General features: G+C 52.2%; 5 protein-coding genes across 5 annotated transcripts; 4 read left to right on the top strand and 1 right to left on the bottom strand.

The window, feature by feature from the left end:
- Positions 1-83: 83 nt before the first annotated feature.
- On the bottom strand, positions 84-2,882 carry BU25DRAFT_409663 (uncharacterized protein). Its single transcript, XM_033706101.1, has 2 exons — positions 2,326-2,882; positions 84-2,276 (listed from the first exon to the last, which is right to left on the bottom strand). Exons 1-2 carry the CDS (start codon positions 2,689-2,691, stop codon positions 573-575), a joined length of 2,070 nt encoding a protein of 689 aa, XP_033562822.1. The 5' UTR covers positions 2,692-2,882; the 3' UTR covers positions 84-572.
- A 1,336-nt stretch (positions 2,883-4,218) lies between these two features.
- Positions 4,219-5,130, top strand: BU25DRAFT_457439 (uncharacterized protein; the record flags this gene model as incomplete). The annotated part of the gene is made up of 1 exon (XM_033710111.1): positions 4,219-5,130. One exon carries the CDS (start codon positions 4,219-4,221, stop codon positions 5,128-5,130), a length of 912 nt encoding a protein of 303 aa, XP_033562823.1.
- Positions 5,131-6,329: 1,199 nt separating this feature from the next.
- Positions 6,330-8,011, top strand: BU25DRAFT_420603 (uncharacterized protein; the record flags this gene model as incomplete). Its single annotated transcript, XM_033708029.1, has 4 exons — positions 6,330-6,366; positions 6,671-6,993; positions 7,298-7,370; positions 7,572-8,011. 4 exons carry the CDS (start codon positions 6,330-6,332, stop codon positions 8,009-8,011), a joined length of 873 nt encoding a protein of 290 aa, XP_033562824.1.
- Positions 8,012-11,249: 3,238 nt separating this feature from the next.
- On the top strand, positions 11,250-12,889 carry BU25DRAFT_28552 (cyclin). Its single transcript, XM_033701891.1, has one exon. The coding sequence runs from the start codon at positions 11,625-11,627 to the stop codon at positions 12,633-12,635; it is 1,011 nt and encodes a 336-aa protein (XP_033562825.1). The 5' UTR covers positions 11,250-11,624; the 3' UTR covers positions 12,636-12,889.
- Positions 12,890-15,552: 2,663 nt separating this feature from the next.
- Positions 15,553-16,205, top strand: BU25DRAFT_466388 (uncharacterized protein). The gene has a single exon (XM_033710688.1). It carries the CDS (start codon positions 15,584-15,586, stop codon positions 16,058-16,060), a length of 477 nt encoding a protein of 158 aa, XP_033562826.1. The 5' UTR covers positions 15,553-15,583; the 3' UTR covers positions 16,061-16,205.
- Positions 16,206-16,447: the final 242 nt, after the last annotated feature.

Raw genomic sequence — 16,447 nt, forward strand, 5'->3', positions numbered from 1 at the left:
AAGCTGAGGCTGACCGTTTGTTGTGTAGCCAATTATCATTGACGATTACTCAAGTCGTGCAGGGATGTGTTCAAGCGCGATCGTGACGCGTGATCATTGACTATACTGAGCATCTATGTCTTGAATGCTGGCGGCCGTGACGCTTTGCTATCGCTATGCATGTACTCTTTGTAGGTATTGAGAGATACAAGACAGACAAAAAACCGAATGCTACCCATTGCCTGAAAGATAAGGCGGTGCATGTAACCGTATACACAAGAAAGGCGCGGAGATGCCCAACTGCGAGTCGATGCAAAAGGTCAAGCCGAACGAACGCCCCAGACCGAATACCTTCCCATGCCTGTTCCAAAGGAGTCGGTTCCAGGCGTCATAATCATGAGTGGAGTCGAAGTAACCCGGACCTGAACGCCGCAAAACCCACAAATCCCAGAAAAAGCAGATTGGGAGCTTCAAAGAGCATTCCATCCAACCCAAATATCCTTTAGCTTAGCCTTGCCCTTTCCCTTCGGACCTGGCCTAGACCCACTCGCCGGTGGACCCGTCCCAGAACGCCTTGAACTCCTTCCGAATTCCTATTGTCTACTACTACCCGGACGTTTCCCCTTCGCCTTGGACTTTACGTGCTGCTCCTGGCACTCGTCACTGCAGAACCATTTGGTTCTGCCAACGGGCGCTTTCTCGAGTTGCACGCAGGGAAGATGGAACCATTCGCGGGGGCATGCGTCGTTGTCACAGGCAACCATCTGCCCATACGACACCTCATTGCAATAGCAATACCGCGGCTCATCATCGCCCTCATCTGTCTCTGCATCTTGGTATTCTTGTTCGGGGACGACGGAGCTAGCCGCGGAGGAAGGAGGATTCGATTTCGCGGTCGGTGTGGGTTTGAGTGCGGGCGAATCGGCTGCTGATGTTGTGGTTGCTCCGCTCTTCTTGTTGCCTCGTTTCGATACCGTCCCCGTTGTTGTGCTGTTGTTCTCCGAAGAGCCATTCGAGTTGGAATTGCCGTTCTGCACATTGCGAGTGCTGCGACTGCGTGCCATGGGGATCTCAGGGAATGTTCCTACAATAGGCGTGCCAGGCTTAGAGACTCGAGCAGCTCTAGCCGCAGATGACATTACCGCTGGTGTGTCGATGTCCATGCTCTCCGGTTCCTCTTGTATGTGTTCTTGATCTTCCTGCTTGAGGGCAGTTGGAAGCGAAGACGTGGGGCCTTCTGTTGTCTCTTGTAGAGTTGATGCACCCTTAACAAAGTCATGGTCGCGCACAATACCCGCAGCTTGTTCGAGCTCAGTAATTGTATTGCTGCTTAGGGCCTGCTGCACAGAGTGTGAGGTTGACGGTCGACGGACGGGTGTGGGTTCAGGCACACTGGCGGACGCAACAGAGTTTGCGGTGGAATTCTTCCTTACTCTCGAAGACAGTGGACGATCTGCAGCGCCAGCAGTAGCTTTGTTGATGGCGAAGTTCGCGGCAAGCGGCGAGGAGGCGGGTGGAGGAGAGTAAGTTGGCAGCTGGTTCTTGCGCGGGGCTGGCACGGGAGCTGCGCGTGGCTTTCGTTTGGCAGGAGCACCGTTCTCAATGCTGGGAGTTGCTCGAGGGCTGGAGCCAGCTCGTGCGTTGTTGCCGGCAGCTTTCAAAGCACCACTCATTGATCGTTCCATGGGTGCAGCCGTTGGTGCAGCTGTTGCCAGAGCTTTCTCTGTCTTCTTCCTCTTCTGTTGTCCAGCAGCGTTGTTCGATATGCCCAGCCCAACGTTACGGTGATCTGCTGCTGATGTCTCAGGTGCGTGAGCTTTCCTCTTCTGTGGTTTCTTCGCCGCCGGCCTGTCATCGAAATCTGAGTCGGCCTGCTGCTGGCGGCTGCGCTTAGCTAGCATCGCCTCGCGACGAGCCTCGCTCTTCGCAGCGATCGAATCCACATCGTGCACATGCTGGGCAGCTGCGGCCAGATTGTTTGCGGCAGCAACTTCCCGCCTCTGCCGCTCATGATTCGGCGCACCCTTCTTCTTTTCTTCCTTGTCCGCGTATGCCCAGTGTGTGAGACTGCCGTAACGAGCCTCCTCGCTGATTTCGGTATCAAGCTGCGAGTACGAGTGCGTCATGCGCGTAAGACCTTTGTCTTTAGTAGCTTTCGCGCCTTGCAGCACGACGAGCTTCTCGTCTAACGTAGGGAGGATGTTGTGAATGAGCATACGCAAGCGTAGGAAAAGTTGGCGCTTCCTGATCACGGCCTGCTCTTCTGGGGAGAGGCTGTCGAAGTTGGGTGGAGGCTGCTGGGAGACGTCAGTTTGTGAAACTTCACAGCATGAGCGTGGGCCAAACATTTGCGTTCTGTACTGCGTCATCCACGTTCAGTTCGATTGTGCGCTGCTGAGCGTTCGTGGTGACGGGTTGCCGAGCGATCTCGTTGAGCAGCTCCTCCAGCAGAAGTTCAGGGTCATGGAGCTTGGCTTCTACCTCCTTGAACATGGAGAAGTGCTTGATGACCTCTTTGGGGAAGGCATCGACAGCACCTGTGAAGTGTGTGAGGGTGGGGAAGAAGCCGGGCGCGCTGTTGGAAGCTTCAGGCGTCTGCTCCATCCCGTGTGCCGCGAGACGGCCCGCAAAGCTGCGCGCATAGTAGTTTGTAGGGCGGACGGTGGCGCGCCCCTGCCGTGTGGAGGTTCGTGTGCCTGCAGTGGGAGGCATTGTAGCGGTGGGAGCTCAGGACTGATAGCACGACGGAGGGCGAGTTGCCGCAGATGCGCTCAACGCAGGGTAAAGTAGGTAGACTGAACTAGCGTGGATGATGTGACGTATGGGTGCATTGCAAGCGATGTGACGAAGTTTGCGTGCGTGTTCAGCAAATTGCCTACGTTTCGCACCTGGGTAAGCCTGAGGGAGCGAGCAAAGAGGAGCAACACACTTCGGCGCAGCAGCCCTGACGAAAGTGTCACGGGTTCCGGCGGCGATATCGGTAGTGCCGTTGCTGACCGCCTTTCACTTCCAACCACCCAGACTCCTTCACCACATCACAATGGTGCCAAGAGTCATCAAACTTGCATCCCTAGATTCTTGTTATTACCACGTCTCATCGACAAACGGCCCCGGTGGCGAATGGCCAATACTTCTCGTGCCAGAAGTTAGCTGTGAAGTATGGCCACATCTCATACATCGTCAGCAACCCTGGTTCTCCAGCCCCTACATTTGTCGCATACGTACAGCCTTGCAATCAGCTTTCAATCTCTTCTTGTAACAAGCTATAACCAGGTCACATCGACATGTCTTGAAGTTGTTTCTCATAAGCAAGATCCGGGTTGCATCAGGACTGTGCTTCGTTTTCAGTACATTGTATATCAGAGACGCCACTTGTTATAAACTCTCAGAAATCGTTCTCTCTCTTCGTTCAGCACTAATGTGCGTCTTCGAACGTGTCCACTGTGTTTGCGACAAGGTCCATTGACTTGTACCCTGGTCACGTAATCACATCCTTCGCCGGATACCGGGGCCACGGTATTTTGATTGTCGGTCTCGTCTGTCATGTTCCTTCACAGGGTGGTCTCTGCATCTTGTTTGGCGTGGCTCAGAGTGCGAGGCCTGCATCTATCTCTGCTGTTTGTTTCAGTCACCTCCCATACTCCTGCTGCAGGCCTTGCACGCTAGACTCGATCCCACGAAGCGGGAGTGGTAAGGACAGTACCAACCTCGAGGCATGTGAAGTTGCTAGCTGTTGCGCAAATAATCGAAGAGTGGACGCAGTTTATTGTAGGCTGTGACCGTATCGACCAGGTCGACACAGGCTCCGACGTCGCTCTTGCAGACCTTCAACCTATTCGTTACCGAGCCTCACGCTTCGAGTGGTGACTGACGAACTGTAAGTGGGGCAAGATCCTGTGACGATCAGTCGTCAGGCACCAGGTCAAACGCTCAATTGTCACCTCGAGAAGAGCACTTCACCTCGCCTGCCCAACGTCCCCCTACGGCCTTCCCTGCTTTGGTCGATATAAATCCCCTCGCTCACCTCTTTCGAGATCTTCTCTACCGCACTACGCCGCCAATTCTCAACTCGTTAGGAGCTCCCAGCTTGGACGCACTTTCACTGGCATCTTTCCACAGAGACCGTTCTAGCCTGTTTCGTCTAGCACCAGCTGATCAACTATGGCCTCTCAAACCATGACCGAGCCAACTACAACTAATACTACCACCACAACTACCCAAACCTCCATTCGTGACGCAATGAGCTTCTCCAACTTGCTCATCGAATCTGCTCCACCCAAGGCCACCTCTCTCGAACTTGCCGCCGACGTTCCAGTTCTTGAGCCACCATCTACACCAAAGCGCAGCCCTTCACCCATCAAGGAAGGCCCCACTAGCCCTGCCGACACAGTCATGTCCGAACTCACCGAGCTGACTGAGGAGGTCGACGCTAGTGAAGCTACTGAGCAAGCCACGGCAACCGTTGTCGACGATGACCTGATCGAGCGTGAGTTCATCTGCATGAACGACGAGTACAGCAAGTGCCGTACTGGCCAGTACACCATCGCCCTTTCTCGCAAGGTCATCTCGGACCACTTTGGTCGCAACAAGGCCTGCACCCGCGACCTCACTGACTGGCCACTCTTCTGTCGCAAGCATTATCAACGCGCTACCTACAACAAGGAGCTCTGGCAAGTCCGCAAGGTCAAGCTCATTCTCCGCCAGGTCGACGTCATCGAGGCCGGGTTTCCCGGTACTACCTACGACATCACCTTGAAGAAGTCAGAGGAGGACCGCCTTAATGAGTTCTCACGCAAGATCGCTGGCGGCATGAGCGCAGAGGATGCCGCGGCTGCTGTGGCGCCTGTCCCCAGCAAGGCTTTCGAAGCTCCCATCGACGTGCTGCGCGAGCTTGATCAGTACATTGGCAAGGGGAAGACCATGCAGAACGTGAAGGACGCCCTGGACGTCGTCCTTCAAATGTTGCAGGAGAAGGAAACTGAGCAAGTCCCTTCCATTGAGTTCCTTCCTCAGCTTCCTGGCAAGACACCAACCCCAAAGAAGACTCCAGCCAAGACGCGTGTGGCAAAGTCACCCTCCAAGTCTCCTTCTAAGGGTAGTCCTCGCACCTCCGCTCGTGGAAGTGTTAAGAAGACTAACCAGAAGGCTTAAGTTTCGTCCTCATGCCCCGCTCAGTGTCACGCCGCCGCCGACATCCCGCAAATTCTCGCTATCGACCATACTGTCCTTACCATATCGACCTATGTCTCACTTTTTTTCCTCGGCTACATCTCTCGGTGCTTCTATTTTCTGCACATGTATCACTACGTCTACATACCACCGTCCTCCGGTGCTGTATCAGTGCGCTTCTTAGCGTTTCAGACGTGAGTGTCGCTACATCTCTTGTCACATACACAGGCTTTCCTATAGCCAGAGCGTTCGACTTGCAGAAGCGCTTTTCTTTTCTTTTCATACGATACCCGTCGCCATTGCGATGACAGCCATTCCTACCTTGGGTAAGACGGGTGTTCTGGCGTTCGCCGATGCGGCTGAGTTTCCTCGGTACGATTGGATTGTTTGGTCGACCGACTTTGTGCGTTACTTCTTCTATAGATCAATCTTGAAAACCTTCATGATTTTTTCCTTGCTTGTGTGATGATTCTAGCTCAAAGGCGCCTGCTGAATACGACGGGTATCCATGTCATATGTGTCTGTGCCTTCCTCTAGCACGTCACCCTACAAAACAAGCATCAACAGGCGTCAACCATCAAGCGAAGCAGATCCGGATTTCCCACGTGAGAGATCTCTACGGCGTACACTGGAACAGCAAGCCATGCTCCACAACGGTCCTCAAGTAAAGGTAAGCTAGACTACAGGCAAGCGACCAACAGGTCCACTTAATTGTTAATTCCTTGCACTCAACAATAACACTTTACGATCCTACACTTTGGCACTGCACAGCCATGGCAAACACCAACATCAAGGTGATCAAAGTTCACGGTGGTCCCTTCGTCTGAGAAGACGCCAATTTGCACGCCCATGCAGCTCAATTTGACGTGCACTACATCGGCCACTACAGCCCGAAAGATCCGCGCACTTGGATGCTTATCAGAAGTGTCGTGCTGTGAAATGGTAAGGACTACCGAAAGAGCAAGGTACCTCCTACGTTTGTGGTATATGATGCAGCTTTTATGGCGGACCCCATCAATCATAGACCATTGGGACGCTTTCCGTATATCGAGTTGTTCCATCGCTATCCTTTCAACTTCGATTCACTTGGTCAGCTACGAAAGTCAGAGCACATTCCAGATGAAGATTTCAAGTTCTGGATGAAGAGGTAGGGAGGGCCTCTGAATGTTCCCAAGGCTATCATGACTGCTTCACCGTCACCAACAACAGCTACAGCAGGTACGATTGAGGCCATAAATGCCACATTAACAGCGGCCTACATTCAGATCATGCAGGCTTTGACTGGCTCAGACTCTGTCTCTTCGGCTGCTATGGCTAAGATGCAGGCTGATTTCAAAGCTCTGCAGAAGCACTCAGGAGAAGCTTTCCAGCACTGAGTCTGTCAGCTCAATTAGAGCTACAGCAGCGTTAAATGCACAGGTTCGAGCGGGACATGCCGAAAGGAAAGTCACAGAATCGGAAGCGAAGCTCAAATAGCAAGACCGACAAATGGCACATGTCTAAGCGAGAGAGATATATATAGTCCGAGATTGCAACAAACTAAAAAGCAAAGTCGAGAACGCCATCGTAGAAGCCACGAATACAAAGACACAGCTTGGGCAGATTCAGAACGACCTTGCAATAGCGCAGAATAAACTCGCAGCAAGTGAGCAGAAGCTCGCAACAACTACCGATCAGCTCACCGTCGCGAAGAAACAGGTTATTGAGCGGGATCAGCAGATGCTCAACGTCCGGGCCGAGGTCAAGAAAAGGAAGAAAACCGACCATGCATGGGAGCCACCGGCCAGGAAAGCTGAGCAAGCACAACTGAACAAGCGCCGAAGAAATTTGCTGGAAGCAGGGAAGGTGAGGCGAGAGGCGATCAGGTCCGCTGAAGCATGGGATAGGGTCTGATAAAAGATCTGAAATTTCAAAGAAACTAGGGAGCGCAATAGGGAGAGCAACGATGATCGTTCTGCTTCGCCGCGAAAGGATCCAAGGTCGAGGAATAGATAGGAACCAGGCATCCGCATGGAGCATCCGAACATTACAGGAAAAGCGATCACTTCAATTCCGTTCCCATTCAATTATAAATCCTTCATCGACTCTGATGATACTGTTATTAAGTACCAGCTCACAATGTGCGCGTGAGAAAGCAAACAAAAATTAGGGCTCGATGATTTTGCTGCTGCCCGCAATGGTGAAGGTGAAGGTGAAGGACTGTAAGGTGAGAGAGGTTTACAGTGAGTGGGCCCCACATGGAGATATACTCGACTGGTCGCCTCTTGTAGCAGCTTCTACCCTCCTCTCAACACCATCGCTACACTTTTCTGTTTCTGGACCTCTTACATACTACGAACAGGACTCCATCGCCCGTCATGCGCGCCCTGTTCAAAGAACGGTCTATGGCGTGTTTCGTTGACCTCTCTGAACTCACTGAACAGACGATTGCCGCTCAAGCTGTCAAGCAGATACAGAAGTACGCAACAAGGCATTCAAAGCAGACCGCGAGAGCTTCAAGAAGATCACAGACGAGTACACCGCTAAATACAGAACGACACACAGGGACTTGCAAGCATCGTACAAGCAGCGCAAAGAGGAAATAACCATGCACGAACAGGAGAAAGAGAAGACATGGGCGTTGAGCAGGGGAATCAAGATGCTTGATCAGTCGCTGAAAGACAAAGACAAGGAGCTGAAACCTGCTCGGGAGGAAGCTGGGACTGCGAAAAAGCAGATTCTGAAGATGGACGATGATGAAGACGGTGAAGAGGCGGAGGAGCGAAAGAGGAAGGGTGGCGGCGATGCTGCTGGATCGGAGGCGAAGAAGGCAAAGACCGGAAAACAAGATTTGAAAGAGTGCTTTCCGTCATCCACTTGTTGATTGAAGGTCAAATTGGAATTGGTGTCGGACGACCTCGTACTTGCAGGCTCGGATTGTAGAGTCTTTGGTTTCGTAGTAGCCACGATCGACATCAGTGCTCATTTCCGCAAAGCATGGGACGTTTCGAGACTTTTGATCCTAGCATTGTACCAATTCAAACATTAGGTAGACGCGCCATCTGCGGTGTCGAACTCGGAGGCCTGCATGAAGTGTGGTGGTTGGCTACGAAGTCCGATGGCCGTCAGAGTGATCGCGGAAACCGACTACAATGGTAGCATCAGCCACATGCAGTCAAAGTTGTCGCACTTTACGTATAATGAATGAGGGTTTGCCCGAGACGCGGAGGTCGTTCAAGAGGAGCCCTTCGAACATTGTGGTGATTACGTATTAGTCGCCTGTAGTCGTGCCAGATGAAGTCCGAAAAACCTGTCAGGCGATATGAGCATCATTCGTTGCGCAAATTTCCTGACGACTTATGAGTTACGTCGAAGATAGCTTCGTGTAGCTGATTCTGGTTTCATCCTGTGTATGTGTCTGTCATTGGACAGGGTTGCAGGCTGTGTCGAGATGTTACTATTAGAGACAGGCACTTTGGAGCCCACGTGTAGATTGAACCTCAGGCCGCTGCTGCCGAGAATAATGTCGTTGTTGTGGCCATACTACATTCAATGCATTATTGTCCCTTCGTCGCAGATGCGGCCGGAGCGACCGGCCAGGTAGCTGCCATATGGCGAACAAGTTGGACGGTTGGGCTGTAGCGACGACGTGTATGTTCCGCAGCACCTGATCTACGTGGTCATATGCGCCACGTCCTGTCTCGTCGTGATAGCTGGACCAAGTCGCTGCGCCTCTATCGATTCGTGATGTAGCGCCGAATGTCGGCGAAACCTCAATCATGTGAGAAAGACGGTGTAGGACATCGTGTAATCTGCCTTTGTTGATAGGACCTTCAATACTGTGTATTAGGAACCGAACAATCGATAGCGCATATCTGGAGTCCGGTCAATGCCAAAAGCAATATTCTGATTGTACACCGTAACTGTGGTGAACGCTGGCTGAAGGCAGCATTCCGCTGAGGAGGTGAGCCGTTGATTGTCGAAGGGAAAGTCCGTGGCTAAAGTGAGGTCAGTATGCTGGACTTGGTATGTAAAATGGAGGTTGCGAGGTTGGGGGCCGTGGGGCCTTGTGGTTGGGCGCTTGGAGAGTGATGTCAACGTCGATGCTGAAACGTGACGCGCTGGCGTTCCCGGACCTCAACTTTGGCGACCAGAACCACGCAAGGTTCAACATCAGTTGGATCTCTGCAACATCAAATTGAAGATGAAGTACGTGCAGTACTGTTGTGTAGCTGAGGCTGCAGCATCTAAAGAAAGCTCCAACGTTGCCAGATTTGTTTGTAGTACGGCCCACGGGCGCGTATGTAGGTTGGCGCCGCTATTTCAAGATAGCCGCCCAGAGCCGCAATGAGCACTTAGGTAACCCATGTGGAATGCTCAATCGGTATTCTCGGAGATTAAACATGTTCATGAACCATGGTTTGGTCTCAGCGACGAAGATTGTTGGATGAGAGCGCGCATACGAGCGGTCCTGGGTGCTGGCGGCAGCGGACATTCTGTGACATGACTTGCAAACGACAAACCATTTTTGTCTTCTGACTGAGGATGCATAAGGGTGCAATGTCTTAGTTGGCGACCAGCATTCTAGAAAAGACATCCTGGAAGCTTCGGCAGTATTGGTCCTGTAGCATGAGGCGGTGCAGCGCTTCTTGAAGGATCTCGACACCAGGCTTGGGCGTTCATTGGTAACAGTTCCCAACACGAATATTGCGGCAGGTGTTGGATGCGATATCTTTCGACACTTCAACGTGGCGTTATAGCAAGGATCATGTCGTTCATGCGCACTCCATGAGGCCCGGTCATTCTGTCAACAGTAAACGAGTTGAAACGGCGGTGATGTTTGTACAGCATGCTGGGCTAATCCGGTGCAACCCACAATCCTTGCGCATGACATGTCGATCCAGATCATGTGGAGTCCAATTGGTAGGTTGGCTGAACACCTTTCGGGCGGGAGTCAGGCCAGCCCTCATGCAAGGCCATTGACAGCCGATGGAGATTGAGTCAAACGATGGGCAAGAACTCTGTTCGCATGCCCGCAGGTGGTGTGCAGAATGTGGCAGCCAACGCACGAAAAGTCACCAGTCGTTCGGCCGAAGTTCTTCCCCGCCAAGCTGTTTAATCGCATAGCCACAGCCATTCATTCTCAAAACCATCACACTCAATGCTACGCCGATGTCTACACGCACTGTAACACGCGTTCACGATGGCAAAATATGCTTTTCTTCACCCAAAATGGCGTGCAGGGGTAATCTTGAATTCGCCTCCGCTGTACCCTCGGTAAGGAGACTGGGGAATCTGCGCAGAATGTAAATCTCCGCCAACATTCGTCATTCGTCATGCTATGCTAGCGAAGTCCGCAACGATGCCTGCCTAGATGGTCCGGTGGCTAGACAGATAGCTCGTTCTAATAAATGGGAGCAGGTGTGCAGCTACAGCGTGGTCGCTTTCTATTCATCGAGCGTTGCAGTGTTCTCCACTGCACCACCTCACCGCCTCGTCTTCTCTCCCAACGTGACCCGGCCCAAGGAGCACCAGACCATCGTTAAAGACCGGCTAGAATTCGCATCGCACAAGTACATATCGGTACTGCAGTCCCCAGGAGACAGTTCGCTTGTTGTTGACCGCTGCCACGCTGTCTGCCATCCACTCGACGCTTCCCACTTGGTACGGCCAGTACCACAACAGCCAGCGGCATCTTCAAACATAACTCGCTCGACCTCGAAACACGTAGCGGGACGCACCTTCATTGGCTGACAGGCGCTGCCGCTGATTTGGGTACACGAGCCCCCGCATACGACTGGCTTGAAGTTGAAACGCACTATTTCCAGTCCTGCAGTTCGACTTCCCACAACTCTCGCAGGCTTCCTAAATCGGGCCAACAACCGCTGGCCTCAGTCTCGCGAGGCGCGCTACGTTGCAATCCCTGCCCATTCAGACCGCTGATTGGGTCCCACACCGTGCCGCTGAAGCCCCACCATCGACAGTTGAATTCACCCCGAGTTGGCATAAGTATCATCGACTCCTGATACTCTTCTGGTCAGTGCAAGTTCCTCACTTTTCTCTCATCCCTTCTTTCCACCTGTAACACCCCAGCGGTGCAGGTTGCATTCTTCAGTCCGCGACTGCCCAACCCACTTCACCCTTTCCAGCCTTACCATCATTGCTTGGCAGCGCCAGCACCACTCTTCCTCCCACCAGTCCTCCTTACAGCAGTATCGCCTCGATATCTCAATTGCGCTTTCCGCCGGTCGGAATCGTCATTCACCTTAATATTCACTGTCGCCTTGTGTTTCAACCTTGTCAAACTTCTTCGAACCCAAGCCACAGCCACAGCCCCCGGACTGCGCTTACCGAACTCCAACAGACCGGAACTTAATCTGTGTTGAAGATCTACTATTGGACCGGCATATTGCTACTACGGATTCAATATCGACTTGCACTTCAGTAATAGTCGACCTTCATCCATCTTTCAGCAACACACATCACAAGCAATCATCATGCCTTACTCAGCAAACCTTGCAAGGGAGAACAGTGCTGCGCTGGACTACTTCATCCAGCAGCCTGTCTCTCAGGACATGATCTCATACCTCGCACAGAAGGCCACACAAGTCATCAGGTGTGAACCCTCGCTCGACAAGAGCCTGCCTCCTACACCACCCGCCTCTCCTCACCAGGCCAGGGAGCCCTTCCTACCATCTATCGAAGACTTCATCACATCCCTCGTCGAGCGCTCGCACGTTCAGGTCCCTACTCTGATGACCAGCTTGGTCTACCTCTCCCGTCTCCGGTCTCGCCTTCCTCCTGTCGCCAAGGGCATGAAGTGCACCACTCACCGCATATTCCTTGCTTCTCTCATCCTCGCAGCCAAAAACCTCAACGACTCCTCGCCCAAGAACAAGCACTGGGCTCGCTACAGCGCTGTCCGCGGCTACGACAACTTCGGCTTCTCCATCACCGAGGTCAACCTTATGGAGAAGCAGCTCCTCTTCCTTCTCGACTGGGACCTGCGCATCAACCCCGACGACCTTTACTACCACCTTGAGCCCTTCCTTGCGCCCATCCGTGTCTGGCAGGCACGCCAGGCCGAGAAGGCCAGGCTCATCGAGCAGGAGAAGGAGTACGCCCGCCAGCAGCAGTACCAGCTCACCGCTGAGAACCTCTCCTCTTACGAGTATGCTTCGTATGCCCCTCGCCAGCAGAAGTACGCCTACCACTCGTCCCGCGCAGCTTCGCGCACTCCTTCTCTGTCGCCTCCCACTCGCAGCGGCTCCGTCTCCACAACATCCTCGCCATCCAGCTTCCACGATGAGCCCACCGAGGCCATCATGCACAGCTACGACCAGGGCGCCACCATTGTACATATCAACGCACCTGTCACCCAGACCAGGCTGCAGCACTCGCTTCCCATCTACGACGACAACAAGCCGGCGAAGAAGGCGAAGACGTCCGGTGGCTTCTTCAACAGGATGTTCGCCGGCGCGTACGCGAGTCGCCAAGCGGCCTACTAAAATTGCATTCGCTTTCCCATATCATCCACCTAGACCCACGAGTTTCTTTCGCAGTAGATCTCATCAAGAGATGAAAACGATTTGCATGGACATGATATGCCGAAAAGATTGCCGGACAACCATTCAACATATCATCGCATGATACACGGCGTTCCATTTGAAGCATTTGCATAGCACGCATAGCATTGCACGGCGTTTGGAGGAGTATAATCATATTATTGTTCAATATTTCTATCGGCCGGCGCGCCTCAATATCCCATAGTAGTTAGCTACACTTCTACACATACCGTTTCCTGCGGGAATTACGAGTAATGAACTCTCAATCAATACTTCACACCGCGCGTTATCTGCTTGGCACCGTTCCAACGTTCGCTTCCTTCCGGGTGCACGAGCAATACCGACAAAAATGTCGTGACATCTCCTTGCAATCTCCGCCATGGATCCTGACGGCAGCTAATGACGGACAGACACCCTCCAAACTGTCACCTGTACGGCAAGGCTGGGAGAAATGAGATTAGTAAGTGACATCCTCAGGTTCGAGCAATACGGCGGACACGTTCGTGAGCATTCTTCGCGCTCGCGTTCGTATCGCGTGTGCAGGTGGTGTGGGTGCACAACGAGGGGTGGGAGGCTGTACATGAACGCAGAAGTCTTGATGCAGTCACTCAGCCCAGAGGACCCCGCAAGGCGCAACAGCCTTTTGCATTTGCTGTTAAATGATCGTGCAGCGCTGTACAACGCATCTCCTCATCGGTTCGCGAGCAGCCTGTTGCTCTGCCTTGTTCAACACTCCACCCGGCTGTCGGCGCAGCCATACCAACGCACCAAAAGCCAAGCCAACGCCGTTGACCACCGGTGCAGAAGGTGGATTGCTGGGCCTGAATCTAATGCACCGAAGACATGAGCGGTCAGATGCAGCATGCAGGGGTTGGAAAGAGCGGTTTGGAGATCAAACAGTGGTGGACGTTGACTCGATTTTTCTGATGTTTCAGGTTGAAGGCTTGGCTCGACGGCAGGTGGAAGGGCGCTTTCTGAAGCTAGCACGGCTGCTGGTGGGCGGAGTGGGGCCTTGGAGGTGATTGGTGGAGGATCGGGGAGGAGTCGATGAGGGGTCCTGATATCACCGATGATTGATTTTGCACAGCTTCGTCGACACTTCAAAGTTCGGTTTCGAATGTCCGCGCGGCGCGGAACAGCTGGCACCTATCCTGCAATTCTCCGGGTCGGCTTCGATCTTGACGAAGACCTCAGAGCTCTTATCCGCTGGCACGCAGGTCCGAAGTAGCGATGCAGCTTTGCCTACCGATAGTAGAGCAGCGTGCATGACCGTAGCGCAGGATGATTGAATTTATACACTTCAAGGTGCATGTGTACCTCAGTTGACGACGATGACTGATCTTACGCTCAGGTTGCACGGCATTACTTTTCTGGGCGAAGTACCGGTTTCGAGCGCAAAATGCTCGCTGGAGAAGAAGACCTACAATGCCAGCTCGCACTTCCTTCGCGGGAAGTGTGTTGCATTGACTTGCCAGCGAATGAGATCATCAGAACGTCAAATCCATCACAATAACTGGACAGAGTTGAAAATGTCCGCGAGTCTTGGGTGCCGCTTGTGCATCTTTTTCACCCTTGCTCCCCTTATCCGAAATTGTCTTCGCACTCGGTGTTCTATTCGGATAGCCGTGGACCACTTCATTTCAAGATCTTGCAAACATGGAAACAGGAGACATCATGTCTTCATGTGTGTGTGCCGCAGGACAAGCGTTAGGCTGCGATATACTACCTGTACCTTAAGACAGGTGACTTGCCCATTTGATAGTATGACCAACGTCTGAAAGATAAGCAGACAATCATGGAAGAATGCCACGTTACGAGATCAAGATGAGCGACTCAGAGCGTGACCGCCTTTCAGCTACAGCTACCAAAAGAATCACGACCTGGCTTCAGACTTCCTACCCGCAGTATCGATATCTCCCCGACTAATATGCCTGGATACGTTCGAGTAGTGGAGGGAAAGGGTCAACCAGACACCGAGTATGTTGCACTCAGCCACTGTTGGGGAAACATGCTTTTTAACAGATTTGAATTGTAAGTTGAGGTGATGTCTAGGGCAAGAATCCTGTCACCGTCCGTTTCGCTCTTGATACAGGTCAAATCAAAGACGTAATATCAGAATATTCCTGGTGTTTGGGCTGCACAACTCACAAAAGTCAGGACGTTGAGATGGCACGTTCGACAAAAAGGAGCGAAACGTTTTTCCGCCTTCATGGTCTCGTCTTGGTACGGCTCCATAAAGGGGAGCATCTATACAGACGTATAGGAGCCTTCGAGATGTTCGATATTACCGACAAAGACACGGATTGGCACAAGAGAGGATTTGTAAGGACAAGGCTTGAGATTATATGAGAGTTCACTATTGTACTGTTCTTGCGATTGTTATGTATCAATCAGCGCTAGACGTACTCTCAGTGTCTCTCGTGGTGCAGGAAAAAGCCGGCTCCAGCAGCTGTCAAGCTTGACCATCTACAACAACGCCCGGGAGTTTTTGGTAGATCGTAAGCAAATTTCTCGCGATGATAAAGTACTTTGTATCCTTTCGTCTACCTGCAGGTTTGTCGGGCTTACGAAAATATGCATTGAGCACCTTACATGGTTTTGGAATTGCACATTTGCATCCAGCTCTTCCTGCAACACGAATGACTGCCCTCACTTATTTTGCCTGGGACTCCCTCTCTACAGGTGGTACACAGGGGTCTCGGCAACTCAAGGCTACCAGAATATTGTTGTAGCTGCTTACATGCTTGCAGCAGCAATACGTAAACGACGAGCAGAGCCATACGCCCAGCGCTTGGCGTATGCTATTGCACCCCGCTTGAACAAGGCTGAGCTGAGTTCAACATCTCCCAAGCACAGAAGGTCCCGCATATCTCTGTGGTTACTCTCTCGGAATGCGCCTTCTCTACTTGGATCTGACTGCACAGACATGGCGCCTCGAGAACTTTCATGGAAAGCCTATCCCCTTCTATGCCGTTCTGTCGCACACTTGGGGTGAAGACAATGAAGAGACCAGCTTTGAAGATTTTGAGATATGGACATGCAAATTGGATATTTCGAGCAAGCCCGGTTGTGACAAACTCCGGTTTTGTCATAAGCTGGCAAACGAAACCGAACTACGCTACCTTTGGATAGACACCTGCTGCATCAAGAAGTCAGACAGTTCAGAGTTCCAGAGGTCGCTGAACTCGATGTTCTATTGGTACCAGAAGGCTTCCAGATGCTTCGTGTATCTCTCAGACATGACCTTTGATGATTTCGGATGGGAGAAATTTGCGCAAAACGGATGGTTCGCGCGATGCTGGACTGCAGGAGCTCGTCGCGCCGAAATTGGTACTCTTTCATCTGAAGGATGGTTACCTAATAGGTGACGAGCAGTCGTTGGCGGACCAACTGTCCCATATTACCCTCATCCCGACCACAGCACTCCTAGGAGCCGACCTCTCCAGCGTGTCCAACAGGAAGTAGTACTGTACTGTTTGGTACAGTAGCACTACTGTATGGATCAAAGTTGATACAGTAACGTGCTAAAGTAAGCAAATTAACGCATATACGGTAGTAGCTGGCGTAGTACGGTAGCATTAATGCCTAATTGGGCTTAGTGTGCATGTTTTAGTGAATTGCTCCTCTGGATAGCGTTCTGAGGTCAAAGTTGACAGAATGGAAGGAGAGTGCAGCGTCGCGACTATGGCTGTATGGGATCCCAGGATGTGTAAAGACCATCCTGAGCTCTCCTATCATCGAGAACTTGCTGCAGC

The sequence above is a fragment of the Macroventuria anomochaeta genome (assembly GCF_010093625.1).
Source record: "Macroventuria anomochaeta strain CBS 525.71 unplaced genomic scaffold BU25scaffold_12, whole genome shotgun sequence".
Lineage (NCBI taxonomy): Eukaryota > Fungi > Ascomycota > Dothideomycetes > Pleosporales > Didymellaceae > Macroventuria > Macroventuria anomochaeta.